This window comes from Aureobasidium namibiae (assembly GCF_000721765.1).
Source record: "Aureobasidium namibiae CBS 147.97 unplaced genomic scaffold scaffold_3, whole genome shotgun sequence".
Taxonomy (NCBI): Eukaryota; Fungi; Ascomycota; class Dothideomycetes; order Dothideales; family Saccotheciaceae; genus Aureobasidium; species Aureobasidium namibiae.
Window position 1 is genome coordinate 262,613 of NW_013581206.1, and position 16,844 is coordinate 279,456.

Below are 16,844 nucleotides of genomic sequence, written 5' to 3' on the forward strand. Positions count from 1 at the left end.
TTCTTCTTCTTCTTCTTCTTCTTCTTCTTCTTCTTCTTCTTCTTCTTCTTCTTCTTCTTCTTCTTCTTCTTCTTCTTCTTCTTCTTCTTCTTCTTTTTCTTTTTCTTTTTCTTTTTCTTTTTGTTTTTCTTTGGCACTTTCTGGCCAGATACATGTCCTGCTGCTTTATCTAGTAGATTGAGTGAGTATCCGCATCTTCTCGCAGTAGATGCCAGCCATGAAGCCACAGAATCCGTGTCTTCCTTGTAGATGGCGTAGGTTCCTTTGAGAAACCAAGGCAACATATCGAATTCGGTCACAAAAATCGGGGGGTGGTCACGAACGAAAGAACATGCAGCGATGATGGCTCAATTCGCAGGAACACTCAGCATATATGCGAACGACTGGAATCACGATGTGTGACAAACAGAGATGGAAGGAGCAAACAATAAAAAACGTGGTGCTGCGGCAGAAATTCACCGCCTTCTTTGACTGGGACCAAAGCTCCTTCTCTGCACATATCTAACTCACTTTCGGTCTCGCTCACAGCAGCGAATAAACAGTAACTTCTAGAGTCTCTACTCCAACCTGAAGAATACCGACGGAAGTATGCAGGAGAGCATAAGGCAAGCAATCCTTTTTGTCCATCTCTAGTAGCTAAGGTGAAGTAGAATGCGGATGACTCGATCTGCGAATCTCGATAGGGTTGCTTGCTAATCTTCTTTCCACTCCAGCTACTTTCTGCGTTTGTCCGTTGACTCTTTCCGCGCCAGCAATCTACCACATTTCGATACATAATGCTTTCTTCCACTCTGTCTCGAGATGCTATACCCACCCCTTTCAGCCTTGCAGCTGGAAAAACACCACCGATTCTAGCTCACATCGAAGGACCCTTGGGACTACCAACAGCTAGTCATCATCATCTGAATTCTCCTCGTCTGAATGGAAATGTTCCGAAGCAAGGTCTTCCTCAGAATCCGAGTCAACATGCCAAAACTCTGAATAGTTGTGTCCAGGTTCTCCCTCCCACTCAAAGCCGACGCTGAGTTGTTGAGCTCGTATGCGAAGGCCGATCAAGTCTTCCTCCAACTTATCAGGACCTTCATATAATGTAAAAAGCTTTAAAGCGGCAAGGTTAGGGAAATCAGGGGTGGGTTCGAAGGTGTTGAAGATTGCCTCGAGACTCGGCTTGATCAACATGCTGGTTCTTCGGACAACGAGTTGCTGTATGCTTGTTGGCAGGTTCTTGTGCATGTTTGCTTGTCCCTGATTGTAAAGCAACAAGTGCTGATCCACCTCAAGGTGACGTAAGTTCTTGAAGGATGTCAGGTCCAGGTCTGGATCAGTGATATACTCAGGCACCATCATGGTGAGACGCTCCAGTGTTCCGGCCAGATTTTGAAGAGCAGTATAGACTGTCGTTCCAAGGAAAGGTGCCTCTTCTTCTGGGTTGAAGGCGAATTGAGAGTTGAGGGTGAGAGATCTCAATCCTGTGCATTTTGTCAAAAGATCTGTGATGGCTGATCCGCTGAGCCTGCAGTGTACAAGGGTCAGATTCTGGAGAGATGTGAGGTCGATGTTTGGCTTTGGCCATGGCCATAATTCTTTGTGCCATTGTTCAAGGCCTCTTGCATCAATTGATGTGAGCGACGGTAGCGACAGGAGATCCACACAACGTTCCAGTGAGCCTTCGCCATGACAATTCGACCACACATTGAGTGATTCGAGGGCCTTCAAAATCTGGGGAGGTAGCTGTGATTGAGACTGGATGCTATCACGACGTTTCCTCAACATCCCTTCTCCAGAAACGATGGTCCAAGATGTAGGTCTGGGGCCAACAAGGGCGTCATGTAACTCTCGTACATACTTAGTAAGGTCGCCTCTTCTCGACTCGATACGTAAGAAGCGCAGGCTCGGTAGTATAACCAGCAGAAGTGCGACCTCTGCTTGCTCCTCGCCGGACCGGAGGTCTTTCAGCCAGGATCTTCTGGTTTCGATACTCATACGCTCAAATCCTTGGAACGTCCTAAGAGTATCCACGAATGTGCTGGCAAGTGTACCGTGCAAGGAAAGCCTTTCGTACAGCTTCTGGATTTTTCCTTCGAGAGCACTATCTTCGACAAACCAGCCGATACGTAATTGTTCGACCATGACAGCGAGATCTGGACGCTCGATCAAGGTACGTAAGAAGTATTCGAGTCTCGTTGTTTTACGGATGAAGTTCTGTTCGCTGCATTGGTAGTACTTGTGTCGCCATTCCGAGTCCGACTCTAACAGCAGGTTGCGAGCATTAGATCTGCTGTATTTGGTGAAGCTGCCGGATAGTCGTGGCTGGAATATGGCGCGAAGTTGCTTGGAGACAAGACAGAGACTGATAAGAGTTCGCTGTACGACTCTGTCGTGTTCTTTGACTGTCTCGGACTCACGCGTGCAGAGGTCTAGCGGAGGGTAGAAATATCCTGCGACCTTGAGCCAGATCTCATTGGGAAGGTAGACCATGTTTGTTATGTTTTGCAGATCGAGGCAGGTCGCGGAGGCGACTTGGTCGATGAACACACAGATGAAAGAGAGGGAGGGAGTGGGTCAATAGTGAAGACAGAACAACGTGGAGGAAAGTGAGTTGGAGAAAAGACACGAGTTGGGCAAGGGAAGGTGCTACCACTCAGACTTCACTTCCCACATGTGACTTTCACATGGCTTCTAGGTATAGCCAGACACTTGAAGGGACAGCCAACCTTTTTCCTTATACGATCAAGCACCAGTGCAATCTGCTATCAAAATGCATAATACCTAACAAGATTGGGTGTAGTCCAAGGAGAAAGGTCATCTCAAGGTGTTTCCATGGCTACTCTTGTGTTTGAAAAGATCTTATGCATTTTGATAGTATGTAAACTCACACTCATCACTACGCGGGAGAGCAGACGGCTGCCATGGTAATAGATAAGCATGGAGTAATCTGGAAATGTCGCGCATTCTGTACGCTCTAGCACAAGTTCTATGTGTGTTCTTGTGGGTAAGCGGTATGAGCACACTATGATACTTGACAGTCTAAAGGCAAGGAGTGGGCTGATGTAAGGTCTTCAAGTAAGCTAGAGTATTTCTAGAGGATTGATGATCAACCGAACCGAAGAAAGAAAGATCGTACGCCCAGCTTCGGCCTCTAATACCACGGAGAGCAGCGAGTGGGTGACGACATCATTGTCGGTACCTTAGCCCAGTCTATATAATAACACTATAATAGGCAATGGAAGATAGAGGACACAAACACTCTATCACAAGTTTACAAGAGGTGTGGCTTAACGGGACGAGGCAGGCAAAATAGCATTCGAGCAGAGCTGTTGCATCGGGTTGTTAGAAGTCTACACTGCTGAATTTACTTAGTCCTCAACGTTATAGTTATCCACATCATGCTCGTCATCCTCCTACTCCTTGCTGTCATCGGCTTCCGAGGTGCTTGCTTGACCATCCTCGTCCTTGGCTGTACAGTCTCTGGAATCAAGGCCGTATTGCAATCGTTTTTCACTCACTACACAGCTTATTGCCGACTGATCGAGACTTATTCATGGATGCGCGCATTTTCACTTAAGTGATTTACTCTTTGCAAAACCTCAATGCTTTGAGATTTTCTTGACTTGATGACACCGTATGCGTAGTCCTAGTCCAGTACCTTTGGCGCTTCATGCAGAGATGAATGGTGAAATGTAAAGTAAGATCCATGGACCGGAAGATGTGACCTGCTTAAAACTGAAGTTGATGTGTGTTTCACGAAGCCTGAATCGATGTGAGGCACGGGAAGAGAAGCACAGTCCTTGTCATCTTCGGGACCATGGTACTGATTGTGATTTCGCCGGCCAGTGTCGAAAGATCTGACACAAGTGGTATGGCGTTCTGGCTTCTCGAAATCGGCTCGATCAACCGATGCGGTTGATCTACTGAAGGTGGCAACAAGCAGAAGACGGACAATGCTCAGGTATTGCCGGGCGAGATGAACTGCAAAGTCAAGCGTCGTTGAATGCTATAACCATGGGCAGAGGGTGACGAAGGCAACGTGACGTAAATGGAATGCTCGAGAACCCCAGGGTGGTATACATGGTGATTGCGAGTCTGGGCAGGAGATCGTTCACCAAGTGATTCGACCACATGTTGACTCCGGAGAATGTGGTCTCTCCGAGATACTGGTCATAGATGATACAACTTCCAGAAAGAGTTTTTCGACTACTACCGAGAAGTCTGGATGGAGACTCGATTTGTCGCTCGTCGGCAGCCAAGTCTTCAATAAGGCAACCGACGGTCTACCAGACATGGATATTCTGCCATCATGTATGTTGGTGAATATGTAAGGCCTACCTGTCGCACAGTCCCTGAGAGCAAACTTTCTTGGTCAGTCACGAGTTTCAGACTTCTCGAGTTGATAGCGAGTCTTCTCAAAAGAGTGAAAGTAGTAATGTGGTCCAGGACGAGTAAAGGGGGAGGTCACGATGGAGGGCTCAAGTTCGAGTATGCAAGTCAAACCACCATTGTGTAAGATCAGGAAAAAGTTGCGTGGTGCAAGCAAGATGCTCAGTTGCTGCTGGGTTGCCACAAACTTGGACAATAACCCTTGGAGATCGTAAAATCTCAGTTGTGATGTTCTGAAGCCGTGCTGCTTCAGATTGCAAAAGACGGATTTGAACGTCCCAGTGGCAATAGCTTCAGCTGATATAGTCAGGTTTCAGACATCGGGATTTGTGAGCATACAACACGTACGATCGGCTGAAGCCATCTCTTGTTCAGAGCCGGATTCTGTAACGAAACTATTGGGACGCGACATCTTTGTTGAATTAGGAGCGAGGCAAAAAACATGAGCTCGATGTACATGCCAAAGAACGTCATCGCTATCGGGTTCGACGGCCCAGGCAATGCCAGGATCACAGTATAGGCCAGGGTTGCAGACATATAAGTCAGACTCCGTCCTCGAATAAGAACAAAAACGTGGGGGAAGATGATTCTGCACGTTGAGGTATGGAAGACGACTTCTTTTTTGTGTTTGTACCTGTCCCGAGGCAGACATGAAGATTGAGAACGAAAAGTGCAGCGAAGCAAGCCGCAATGGAATGTGTAAAGACACCTTTTAAGCCTTTATGCAAGGGTCCGGAAAGATGGATTGCTGAACGAAGATGGCAAAGACAAGTCTAATGGACGAATGAAGCATTGTTCTTCGTCGATGCGTATGCGAGCGAAGCAAGCTCTCTTTTATGGCGACATAAGGAAATCTCTAGAGACGAGTGCTTCTTTGTTAAAGGCGAATCGACGAAGACTCCCCAAGATGACGTCTCGCAAGTGTGGACGCCTAGTGTTTAGCAATACGGTAACTTCCTTTCTAGATAGAAGGGAGAGAGATGTAAGGACCGCTCTCCGAAAGTGTTGTCTGTAGGAATTTGTAAGACAGCTACGACTTCGTAGTAGCAAGTGATGTATAGTACAGCACACGTTCGTCCCGGACTCTAAAGGGCAGGAGCCTTGGTGGTTTCGGCGAGTTATAAGGAAGGAACAACTTACTAGGTAGAGAGTGCACTAATGACATTTACGAAGAAGTATGGTAGCGTTGATCTAAGCCATGGTTGGAGGACGTACCTACTTTGATATAGATCGGCAAAGATATGCAGTGGTAAAACCATAGACACAATACAGGATAACGGAAAGTGATCAGTTGGACGAGGACTGCGAAATAGAAGTCTCTTAGAGAAAAGAAGAATCACGGTGTCCTAATGGTAAAGCCAAGTGAAGTAAGGGTGCTCGAGACAATGTTTCTCGAGTGGATAGTACTTGTTTTCTTGGTAAGATTAAATAATTCTCAGATACGAAGAAGGAATAGAAGTAGGTAATGACTACTGTCAGAGAGCGGCATTCGTAGAGGCAAGAGGGCAGGAGCTTTACTTACGCAAGCAATCCATAAGGAGGCTGCCACCTATTGCCGAAAAGAATGCTCCCAATGGTATATAGAAACATGTGATTTATGTGTCCATCTCATAATGCTTACCAACACATCTGAAGAATGATTGGAGGATATACTCTACCCTGATCCGACATGAGGTTGGTAACTTATGAACACAAAACAAGGGATGGAAAGTGATCACGTGGAAGAGGACTGCGAGATGGAAGTGGGAAATATACTTGTGGTAGTCATGGCGTGGCATAGCACACTCGCTGAAATTCTTTTTAAACAAAACTCGTCTAAAAGCATCGCTCGTGTCAAATAGAACTCGATACCTATTACAGTACCGACAATGGTGTCGTCACCCACTCGCTGCTCTCCGTGGTATTAGAGGCCGAAGCTGGGCGTACGATCTTTCTTTCTTCGGTTCGGTTGATCATCAATCCTCTAGAAATACTCTAGCTTACTTGAAGACCTTACCATCTGCCCACTCCTTGCCCTCGGGCTGGATGGGAGCATCCCAGGCCCACATGTCCTCGACGAACTTCTTGTCCTCGGGGTTCTTGGGGTCGAGCTTGGTGAACTCGTATGACTCGACATCGGGAGCGACGTCGAAGGCAGGAAGAGCCTCCTGGCCACGGACGAGGAAGGCACCACGAACGATCGAGTCGTTGGTGACACCGTAAACGGAAGCGGCACCGAAGATGTACTTGCGGGAAGCCTCGAGGCGGGTGAAGAAGCCACCGATGAGGTTGGAGGTCATGAAGGTCATGGTGAGCTCATCGTTGTACTTGTAGTCCATTCTCCAGAGGGAGTACTCCTCGAAGTTGACGTTCTCCCAGAACCAGGGAAGGGCAACCTCGCGGGTCTCCTCGTTGGAGTACTTGCGCTTGAAGTCGTCAAGAGCGAAGGTGGGGCGGCCGAGAGCCTCAATGGGGTGCTTGGCCTTGGGGGCAGCAGGGGCCTCCTCCTCGTCGTCGTTGGCGGCGGGGGCAGCCTTGGGCTTGGGGGCCTCCTTGGGCTTCTCAGCCTTGGGGGCAGCCTCCTTCTTGGGAGGGTTGTTGGGGATGGCCTTCTCGATAAACTCGAGCTTCTCGGCGACATCAGAGTAGATGGACTGGTTGGTGACGGTGGTGAACCAACGGGTGACGTTGGGGTTGTTGCTGCGCCACTCCTTGTCGAAGAAGTACTGGAAGCCACGGGAGATGATGCCGGCGGCGAAGATGTCGGCAAGAGTGAGGCGCTCACCAACGAGGTAGGTGTTGACGAGGAAGTGGTCCTCGAGGGCACCGACGGCCTTGGTGGTGGCCTTCTGGGCATCCTCGACGGACTTCTTGTTGTAGGGGTCACGGCCAATCAGAGGGCGGAACCAGCCACCGAGGGCAGAGAGGACCTCAGTGTTGGCGAAGGACATCCATCTGAGGATGGAGGCGTAGTCCTGCTTGGTCTTGCCGAGGAGAGTGGTCTTCTCGTTCTGAGAGGTGACTGTATGGCAGATGCGGTCAGCACGCTGTCACAGACGGTATTAAATTGTATGTGAGTGCAAGAGGAGGGGTAGGGGTGCTTTTCAGATCAAAAATAATTCTCAACAATAGTCTTCAGACAGGGATAACTGTTTGATAATATGTCTCATCATTGCAGGGAAGGGAGGAGTGATGTGTTTGGACGAGGAGAATTGGACGACGTACGGTAGATGGCAATGGCAATGCACTCGGTGAGGACGTAGCCGTCGGCACCCTCGAAGGTGGGGACCTTGCCGAGCTTGTTGAGCTTGAGGTACTCAGTCTCGACACCCTTGGCAGGCTCGGTGTGAACAATGTCAAGGTTGAGGCTGTTGGCCTTTGCGACGGCCAGCAGGGCGGTGGTACGGGGGTTACCCTGCGGTGGGTGTTAGCTGTGATGTCCACAGACTGTAGACGACAGAAGCTGAATAGGCAGCGACATACCGGGTAGGTGTAGAGCTTTCCGAAAGAAGACATTGTGAGGGGTATGTGCAACTGATGAGAGAGAAGCTACACAGAAGAGGGGATGGATGAAAAACCTGAGAAGAGCGGCGGCGTTGTTGAGCTTTGGGCACCCAGTTCGCATTTTTGGTCGGATTATCCTCGGCTGTTTCCGACCGTCAGAAGTTCGACTGGGCAAGAGCGACGGCCAGCGCCTGCCAGCGACAGCGAGCATTCGCACTCACATCGTCAACATGGAGCTCGGTGCACTGCGGTCAGGCCTGCGCGCCGCAATCGCCTCGTTCCGCCAACCTGCCACAAGGAGATTCCCCATCGCACAAACACAATTCCGCCGTCTGGCTTCGACCACCTCAGACACTCCGCTGGACGAGATTCGCGCTGCCCCTCCGATCGACTTTGGAAACGAGAACGATGCTGCTGCCGCTCCCGAAGAGACTCTCGACGATGATGACCTCGAAGGTGGCCGTAGCGTCGCTGCCTACGCTGCCATGATGGACCGTTTGCGCATCGTCCCCGCCTCGCCCTCATATTTCACCGGCAAGCCCGACTTCACCGACGACCTGCTCAAACTCGAGAACCTGTCGCGCAAGTACCAAACACTGCCAGTCCTGCCCACTGGATTTGCACCTCGTGTCGCCTGGAAGACTTTGTCACAGTACAAGATGAACAGCAACGAGCCTGTCAAAGCCGCTCGTTACACAAAGATTCTGCAGGTCCTGCAACGATTGAACTACATCCACCCCAACCTTATGCCCACAGAAGTTTCTGTCATGCTCCGACGCTACATGCGTGACATTCAGCCATTCCACAACCAGCCCAAGCCTGGTGTTGTCGACGAGTACGGCCGCGCTAGAGGCGTTGGCAGGAGAAAGAGCAGTAACGCTGTTGCGTTTTTGGTTGAAGGTGAGGGCGAGGTTCTGATTAACGGCAAGCCCTTGACTCAGGCCTTTGGTCGTCTACACGACCGCGAGAGCGCTCTCTGGGCCCTCAAGGTCACAGAACGTATGGACAAGTACAACGTCTGGTGTGTTGCAAGAGGAGGTGGTACCACTGGTCAGGCCGATGCTATTGCTCTGGCCGTCTCAAAGGCCTTGATGGTACACGAGCCGTTGCTCAAGCCCGCTCTTAGGAGAGGTATGTCAAATTTGGGAAACACGTCGATTTGCAACACAAGTGCTAACTCTAGTCCACAGCCGGTGTCGTCACAAGAGATCCTCGTCGTGTCGAGAGAAAGAAGCCCGGAAAGCTCAAGGCCCGCAAGATGCCAGCCTGGGTCAAGCGTTGATCCTTGTACTACTATTACATTCCGCCTATACACTCTGTATATCTGTACAAAATTCACAAATGTTCTCTTTCGACTCTGTCTCCCCTCAAGCCTTGCGTTTGGGTCTCTGTTTCTGCGCCTGCTCACACAACTCCCTCTTGGGCAGCTTCTCCATCCACCCCTCGATCCTCTTCACCTTTCCAACCTCGAAATAATCCTTACCCCCCTCGCCCCTAAACATCTTGCTCCACCCTTCGATGGTATCCTGCACCCTCTTCTTGGCAAACCTCGTGTCCCTCTCTCTCCTCAACTTGGCCTCAGCCTTGCTCGGGTTGTCGTCATCCACAGGGATATAAGTCAACTCTGCACCCCTGATATCAGGCGTCAGGTCTTCTTGGAAACAGCCAGTGATGAATGCGCGGGTGGCATCCCTGCCGGCGAAAAAGCTGTAGCTGCCTCCCGGGCCATAGACGTGGCGGCCGGCGCTGACGTCGTAGATGGTGCCGTTCAAAGCTACGTAGACTGGTTTGCTCGGGTCGCGGCCGTTGTAGGCGAGGAGTTCCAAGTCGTTGAGGTAGACTGGTCCTTTCTGTGTTGCAACCCTTGTTAGTGATGTTCTCGTCTAGAGGGTTAGTGGGGGTGAAAGAGAGGGACGTACGAGCCAGGAAGCCACGACGCCAGGCTTCGAGTACCAGGGTCGCCAGCCCCAGGTCAACGATGAGGAAGTGACAAAGTAACTCAATGCTGCATTCAGGAGCAATATTCCACCCAAGATCCTCAGTATATCTGTGACGCCAAAGCCCGAGGACTTCTTTATGGGTTTGGAGCTCGGAGGTTCTGAGGGTGCGATGGTGGGGTCTGCCGCTTTGGCGCGCTGTCGTACTTCTGCCATGTTTGTGCTTGCAGAGTGGAAAAGGAGTGATGCTGTGCAAAGAGGGTGCAGCGCAAGGTAAGCAATGGAGGGGAAGAGAGAGTCGATCACGCCAAGGCCGAGTTGCTTTCGGCTGTCTTGAAGCCGATGCCCACCTCGTCATCAAACGTCTATCTCCAAACTTTATTTCTTCCCAAACATGCAATGCCCATGTTCGATTTGCACGCTCGAAATAATATCGTTTTTTCTTGGTGAGAAGACAGTGGTGTGTAGAAGTTCCCCTTTTGTTTCCAAGTTCTAGAAGTAAGAACTGCTGCTTAATCAGAATCTGTCTGTCATTAGCTACGCTCCTCCATCCTAACAGCAGCAAAAAGCAAAATGAGAGCCCAAAAGCTATATAAGAACTCCCTAATTTACTATGCTCTCAAAGAAATCCTTAGAAGCAATGTAAACCGTCCTTTCCATACGGCTTAGAGCTTCGACATAGTTCCTGACTCCATGTGAAATGACCTGCTCACTTCCCGAACCTTATAGAGTACGCACAAACGAAATTCTCTTGAGGAGATCCCTCTCACAGATATGAACATCTTCTCCGGCTGCCTTTGAAAGCCGAGCTCTGTCACTTCAAAACTCTTGACGATGTGCTCGTCGAATAGTTGAAAAGTGCTGATGTGAGACTCGTTCACTTTCCCAAACTGGTGGTATATTTTCAAGAAACTCGTATATGTATACTCGAAGACGAGCCGGAAGCAGCTCAAAGGACTTGGATCCGTGCGTCTCCTATCCGTCAACCAGGACTAGGCTAGGGAACCAGGCGTGATCGCGAGGACAGTGCGCAATAGTTCTTCGTGACAACCTTGGATTTCGCATCAGCCCCATCCAAGATCTCCCAAGGCTGGTCTGCCAGACCTTCACTCAGAATCTAGTAGTAGACTCGGTACGAATCGTAAGAGACCTGAAGCTCTTGAAGCAGACTCTGCACTCTTTTCGGCGGCGGCTGACTAGGTACAAAGATCGGGGCTTTGGGATTCGGCTTCTGCTGCGACAGGCGATGGTAAGCGGCTCCTGGAACAAAGACAGTGGCCTTAGAATGGAGAGGACGGGATGGTCGCATATTTGCGTGTGACTGCTGAAAAGACATCTCGCAAGAAGTGGTGGAGAAGATTGATGAGAATGCGAGGAGAGAGAAAAAGGTTGTGGTGAGTCCTTCGAAACGGACAGGTATGAGCAAACTTATATGCGAGCACGTCCCTATGTATGCGTTAGTTCTTTGTCAAGCTTTTGCAGAGCGCTCTCCAGAGCGCGTAAGATCTTGCTCATGCTAGGTGCTCGTAAAATGCTGCCATGCGTCAGTTCAGGATGGCTAAATGCGAGGTGCATCTAGGGGATAGGATAGTGTGCATAGAGATTCTTCAATGAGTTTTGCTTGCTCACTTCCTAGATTCTCGATCGACTATGTTTTCTTCCAGCTCGGACGTTTTGTAGCCAATCTCCTACATGTAGGCGTTCAAGCATCCGTGTCGATGGTATTGAGGACTCTCAGATAGGTTCTGACTCGAATGATACAGCTTTGTCAACACGAAGAACCAAAAATCCACGTTGGCAAAACAAACCCCCTGTACTAGGGCTCAGTTGTATAGAGCCCGTTTGAGGCGAGAAAGAAACCATTGGTTTCGTGTCATTTGTCGAGGGGTGCGAGTGTCATGACTCCAGTTGTTGTCGGCAATACAGATGATCGAGCCCATGGTCTGCAGGACCACCTGGATTGACAGCCGCAATACCAACCACTAGGCCATCACCGCTTGCCGATAAAGCGATGATGTTGGTTGAGAAGTCCCGGAACTTGATGAGATATAATGCGTGGACGCTCCCGAAGTTGGCACTACAGTGATCTCTTTTGCCGTCACAGGTTGAGTGCCCCTGAGTAGTCGGTCCAGGCCTTCTGCCCAGCCACAGGTTGGTGCTGGCGACAATCGCCGTCGTCAAGGCAATGAGGCTGGAACAAAGGCTGCACCTGCTATGCTTGGAGCATCCTTGCCAACGAGTCCATCGGATTAGGTAATGCTCCATGACTTCACTCGAGATGCACTGATATGGCATCGCAAGTCATGTTGAGATGTGCTCTTCCCATCTTCCGTCTCTTACTGTTATAGCCCAAACATATTCGCCTCGCTGGTTCGATTCATGTCACACCACATTATCTCCTACATCAACGCAGAACAACGCATGAACCACTAGAAGAAGACGATCGTATCCGGACTAGAGTTGTGTGTAGGGAGAATCCAAGAAGTAACACCTATCAGTAAACGTTACTGCGTTTCTCGGCGTTGCCGAATTTTTTTACAACTGCACATTTCTTAGACTCATGCTCATGGAGAGGCTCGACGGGAACTCCGAAAGTTAGACGATGGCAATTATCTCTGACCCTACAGCAGATAGTCATCTGTATCTTTCTCTCTGTGTATAGAACGTCTTCAAATATGAAGCCATGACGACACAAGATCATCTTCGAAACAGAGATTCATTCGGTCGTTCATGCGACGTCGTCAAAGATGGGCGTAATTTAATCTCTGGAATTCTCCTTTCTCGCAGTCTAAAAGCTAGCACGCCGCGGGAGGATGTGTTAACGATCAAGAAGAGTAGAATTCCAGCCTTGAGCATATCAAGGAGGCAGCAAACCACAAGTCATGGCCATAGATGCTGTCCTGCTAGATCTGAAAGATCGGGTCGGATACCAATTTACAATTTCTAGTTGTGCTGACAGCATTGACCATCTGATGATTGGAAAGAGTCGAGTCGAAAAGGAGCTGCAGTCTGCATGATCGGCAAGACGTTTCCCGAAGCTCAACCACGATAGACCGAGCCCGACGCAAGGGCACCAGCCGAGGACTCAACAATTCGACATCGAATCCATCGCATAGAATAGATATCACAGATGTTATCGTGCCATGTCAAATCAGCTGGATTGAGCGGTCAATGAGGTAAAGACACCGAGCTGCAATGTCGAAAGTGTGTCGACAACAGCCTGACGGCACTTTCGCGTGTGCTTCGGTATGCACAACCTCGAAACGAAACCTACAAAGACGTATTCGGCAAAGATTGCTTGTCTACCCCACTGACCGGTAGCTATACATAAGGCGCATATCTATCACTTCGCGTTTTCATCTCGGTTGGAAAAATGAGGCTGGTCGAGGCGGTCTAATCAATTAATTTTGCAGACTTGGGAGATCCTTCGCGTATCTCCCACCTGCAGCATGCCGCGTCCTGGTTCTACGACGACCTATCGCTCCAGCATTGGGTGCAGATTTAGAACGCAACAGACAGTAGAGATGCATCGGTATAGCATGGCTAAATCACAGGAACGGCACGGACTTGTAAGCGATCAGATATGCGTATTGAAGGAATGCCAGGGTCAAGTATAAAGGTGGGACCAATTCTCTGTATCCATGCAATTGGTTGACAACAGTGAGGCTTCTATGCTACTCAACATGAAGACTGGGTTGATCTTTGCGGTCACCACTCTCTTGGTCGGCACCAATGCCAGCCCAGGCCAAAAGTTGCCAACATCAGCGTCGAGCGATATCCAAATTGCTCAAGAGCAGCTGAAGATACTGGTCGCCAATGCCAAATACATCATCAAGTCAAGCAAAAAGCCCTTCAGCTCAACATGCAAGCCTGGCAACGTCACAGTCCGCAAAGAATGGGGTACTCTTTCACCCAGAGAACGCATCGCCTACACCGACGCTGTGCGCTGTCTCCAAAACAAGCCTGCGAGATCTCCTGCCTTATGGGCTCCTGGTGCCAAAACTCGCTTTGACGATTGGGTAGCCACGCACATTGATCAAACTCTGCAGATCCACTACACAGGCACCTTTCTGGGCTGGCACCGTTACTTTCTCTGGGAATATGAACAAGCACTTCGCAATGAGTGCGGCTACCAAGGCACACAACCCTACTGGAACTGGGGTCTCTCTGCTGAGACGGGCATGGAGCAAAGTCCAGTGTGGGATGGCAGCAAAACAAGCATGAGTGGCAATGGCGCTTACATCAACCAAACCGGTCTCGATATCGTTCTGGGCGGCAACGGTCTGCCATCTATCTTTCTTCCCATTGGAAGTGGAGGCGGTTGCGTCGACTCTGGACCTTTCGTCAACATGACTGTAAATCTCGGTCCTGCCGCTCTCACCGTCCCTGGTAACATCACTGTCGTCAGCCTCAACGGTCCTCTATCTTACAATCCTCGTTGCCTCAAGCGAGACCTCACCGACGAGCTTAACGCGCGTTTTGCAAACTTCACCGCCGTTGTCGACAATATCCTCGCTCCCAAGACTGTCTACGACTTCCAGATGCAAATGCAAGGCATCCCCGGCAGCGGCAACATCGGCGTCCACGGCGGAGGACACTACTCAATGGGCGGCGACCCAGGTCGGGACGTCTTCACTTCTCCAGGTGATCCAGCCTTCTATCTTCATCACGGCATGATTGATTTAGTGTGGACGGCGTGGCAGATGTTGGATCCCGAAAACAGGATTTATGGCAAAGATGCTATTGCTGGTACAAACACGTTCTTGAACCAACCGCCTAGTGCCAACACGACTTTGGATACAGAATTGAGTATTGGTTGGGCGGGACGAAGTGTCAATGTTACGATGAGGGATGTGATGACCACAGTTGGTGGACCATTCTGTTACGTTTACGCTTGAGTATGCTCCGGTGGTGTCAAGACAACTTTATGCAGACGTCCAGATCTGAATGAAAATATATCAAAGTGACTCTGAGTCAACTCTGTGATGCTATAAAAGTGCTTGTGGGCCTGGCTAAGATGGAGAGAAAGGTTCTCGTTTGATCTGCCGACCGATCTGACGACTGCGGAACGGAATCTACTCATCTCCAGCAAGTCTCTGTAATCCGGTCCTACCAGCCAATCTGGCTCCCAAACCACCACCTTGACCCATATCAGCCTGGCTCCTCAACTGACCAACAAACTTGCCCTTTTCGCTTCGCTTCCTGTCGTCTTCTTCTTTCTGTATGCGATCACGTTCTTCCAGCTCAGCTAGACGTTTCCTGCGGTCCGCTTCCAATTCTGTGGCGTTTGATTGCATGACGGCTAATTTGGCTAAACGTTCTGCTTCGCGGTCAGGGGAAGCAGGGCGTCCATGGCTTACGGGGCGATTGTCATCTCTGTAAGACCTTGATGGGCGCTCGTTCCTGTTGTCTCTTGAAGATCTGGGACCGCGGTTGCTGTAGGGCTCATAGCTTGGTGATGCACGACGTCTAGGAGAAGGCGATGTACGCTCTTTCTTTGTATGGACAAGAGAAGGCGAACGGCGTCTGCTATCTCTTTCCCTATGTTTGCGAGACGGTGAGCGCGAGTCTGAGCGTCGTGGACTAGGATATGACTTCCGTCTGCTGCGTGAGTCTGGGGAACGTGAAATACTGCGGCGACGGGAATCGTGTTTGCGGGAAGAACGCCTGTCGTCGTCGCGTCTATCATCACGTCTTTCGTCTTTTCTTCTGCGTTCAGGCGATCGTGAGCGAGAGTATGAGGGCGAGCGACGGCGGTGTGATCGGTGTTTGTGGGATGAACGTCTCTCATCATCGCTGTAGTTGTCGTGGCGTCTGCGTTTGCTATGATGTTGGTCGTCTCTGTGACGATGCCTGCGATCGCTTCGCCTGGAGTCGTCTTCTTCCTTGCCAGCAGCTTTAAGCAAAGCTCTTCGCTTGGTAGGATCACTCATCATGGCTTCCAAAGCGGCCTGCTCTTGCTGCTTGATAGCCAGCATAGGGTCATTGCGCACCTTTGCAGCAATATCCTTCTGGTTGTTTGCAATCTGCAGTGCCGAGGGACCCACAGCAGCAGCCTTTTGCATAGCCTCTGTCGCATCTCTCTTGACCAGTCCATCCAATCTTCTCTTTCCAAGCAGGTATGCTTCCATCTCTTCCGTCGTTCCTTTCTGGCCGTCGGCGGGGCCGCCATACATCCAATCCACTCTGTCGACACGCTTCCTGCCGCCAGCGGCCTCTTGCATCTGTTGCAGTTCCTGGATTTGACGTTCTTCGGCGCGCTCCTTGAGCACTTGGTCGATTTTCTTGCGCTCATCCAGAGCTTTCTTCTCTTCTTCCCAGACGCGCTTCTGGTTGGACATGAGCACGGGGTGCCATGACTTCTTCAAGTTCAGATCGCCACCCATCTTGAGGTTTTGTTGCGCGCTGAAGAGCGCTGTGTGGAAAAGTGAGAGGGTATTCTTCCGGAGTTGCTACGAGGCAGTCTGTACGATTCTTTGTTTATTCGTGTCGGCGTGAGATGCTGTTGTGTTCAGAAAAGCGATGAGTCGAAAGTGAATGAGAGAAGGACGGTTGTCCGCCGTCGCGAATCACCAAGGAAGTCGCACTCCGCAATCAGCGCCAAGACGTCCTATACAACATCCATCACAGCTCTTGACAGACACCTGAACAATCGTCCCAGTCACGAATCTCGACACATACTGACTCTCTCTGTGCACAGAATGGATAGTCATCGCGCAGCCAGAGTCAGGTCGAGTTGTGTGCTACAACAGAGGTTGACATGGGCATCCGCCCTTACGCATTTTCAATTCTATCTGTCTAGGCCGACAGTCCGCTTAACAATAGTGCCTGCACACCGGTGTGATTGTTCATATTTCTCGATTATCGAAGTACCTTGCATCTCCGGACACTCATCCGACTGGCCTCATTTAGGATCACCAAGGTGCCCTTGACGCTCCAAATTGATGGAGAGAAAGTCCTGTGTGATTTGGTCGACCTGGGAGATTCATACAACCGATGACTTGCAACCTCGCAATCACTTGTCTCACATCGCTCGAAACACAGGAC

General features: G+C 50.2%; 8 protein-coding genes across 8 annotated transcripts in view; 2 read left to right on the top strand and 6 right to left on the bottom strand.

The window, feature by feature from the left end:
* Positions 1–284, bottom strand: part of M436DRAFT_40173 (uncharacterized protein) — a gene marked incomplete at both ends in the record, with an annotated part of 3,088 nt that extends 2,804 nt beyond the window's left edge. Inside the window, one exon of the mRNA XM_013574688.1 lies at positions 138–284. Coding sequence (XP_013430142.1) covers positions 138–284 — 147 coding nt within the window. The remainder of the gene's footprint in view (positions 1–137) is intronic.
* A 604-nt stretch (positions 285–888) lies between these two features.
* On the bottom strand, positions 889–2,478 carry M436DRAFT_39764 (uncharacterized protein; the record flags this gene model as incomplete). Its single annotated transcript, XM_013574608.1, has 1 exon — positions 889–2,478. One exon carries the CDS (start codon positions 2,476–2,478, stop codon positions 889–891), a length of 1,590 nt encoding a protein of 529 aa, XP_013430062.1.
* A 1,882-nt stretch (positions 2,479–4,360) lies between these two features.
* M436DRAFT_61152 (uncharacterized protein) lies at positions 4,361–4,789 on the bottom strand (the record flags this gene model as incomplete). Its single annotated transcript, XM_013574813.1, has 2 exons — positions 4,361–4,674; positions 4,726–4,789. 2 exons carry the CDS (start codon positions 4,787–4,789, stop codon positions 4,361–4,363), a joined length of 378 nt encoding a protein of 125 aa, XP_013430267.1.
* A 1,567-nt stretch (positions 4,790–6,356) lies between these two features.
* On the bottom strand, positions 6,357–7,872 carry M436DRAFT_40048 (eEF1-gamma domain-containing protein; the record flags this gene model as incomplete). The annotated part of the gene is made up of 3 exons (XM_013574664.1): positions 6,357–7,378; positions 7,582–7,771; positions 7,840–7,872. The coding sequence occupies 3 exons, from the start codon at positions 7,870–7,872 to the stop codon at positions 6,357–6,359; spliced, it is 1,245 nt and encodes a 414-aa protein (XP_013430118.1).
* A 473-nt stretch (positions 7,873–8,345) lies between these two features.
* On the top strand, positions 8,346–9,142 carry M436DRAFT_40404 (uncharacterized protein; the record flags this gene model as incomplete). The annotated part of the gene is made up of 2 exons (XM_013574717.1): positions 8,346–8,991; positions 9,051–9,142. The coding sequence occupies 2 exons, from the start codon at positions 8,346–8,348 to the stop codon at positions 9,140–9,142; spliced, it is 738 nt and encodes a 245-aa protein (XP_013430171.1).
* Positions 9,143–9,227: 85 nt separating this feature from the next.
* On the bottom strand, positions 9,228–10,013 carry M436DRAFT_79122 (cytochrome b5; the record flags this gene model as incomplete). The annotated part of the gene is made up of 2 exons (XM_013575005.1): positions 9,228–9,710; positions 9,780–10,013. The coding sequence occupies 2 exons, from the start codon at positions 10,011–10,013 to the stop codon at positions 9,228–9,230; spliced, it is 717 nt and encodes a 238-aa protein (XP_013430459.1).
* Positions 10,014–13,480: 3,467 nt separating this feature from the next.
* On the top strand, positions 13,481–14,695 carry M436DRAFT_40729 (Di-copper centre-containing protein; the record flags this gene model as incomplete). The annotated part of the gene is made up of 1 exon (XM_013574786.1): positions 13,481–14,695. The coding sequence occupies one exon, from the start codon at positions 13,481–13,483 to the stop codon at positions 14,693–14,695; it is 1,215 nt and encodes a 404-aa protein (XP_013430240.1).
* Positions 14,696–14,872: 177 nt separating this feature from the next.
* M436DRAFT_39824 (uncharacterized protein) lies at positions 14,873–16,183 on the bottom strand (the record flags this gene model as incomplete). The annotated part of the gene is made up of 2 exons (XM_013574619.1): positions 14,873–15,120; positions 15,727–16,183. The coding sequence occupies 2 exons, from the start codon at positions 16,181–16,183 to the stop codon at positions 14,873–14,875; spliced, it is 705 nt and encodes a 234-aa protein (XP_013430073.1).
* Positions 16,184–16,844: the final 661 nt, after the last annotated feature.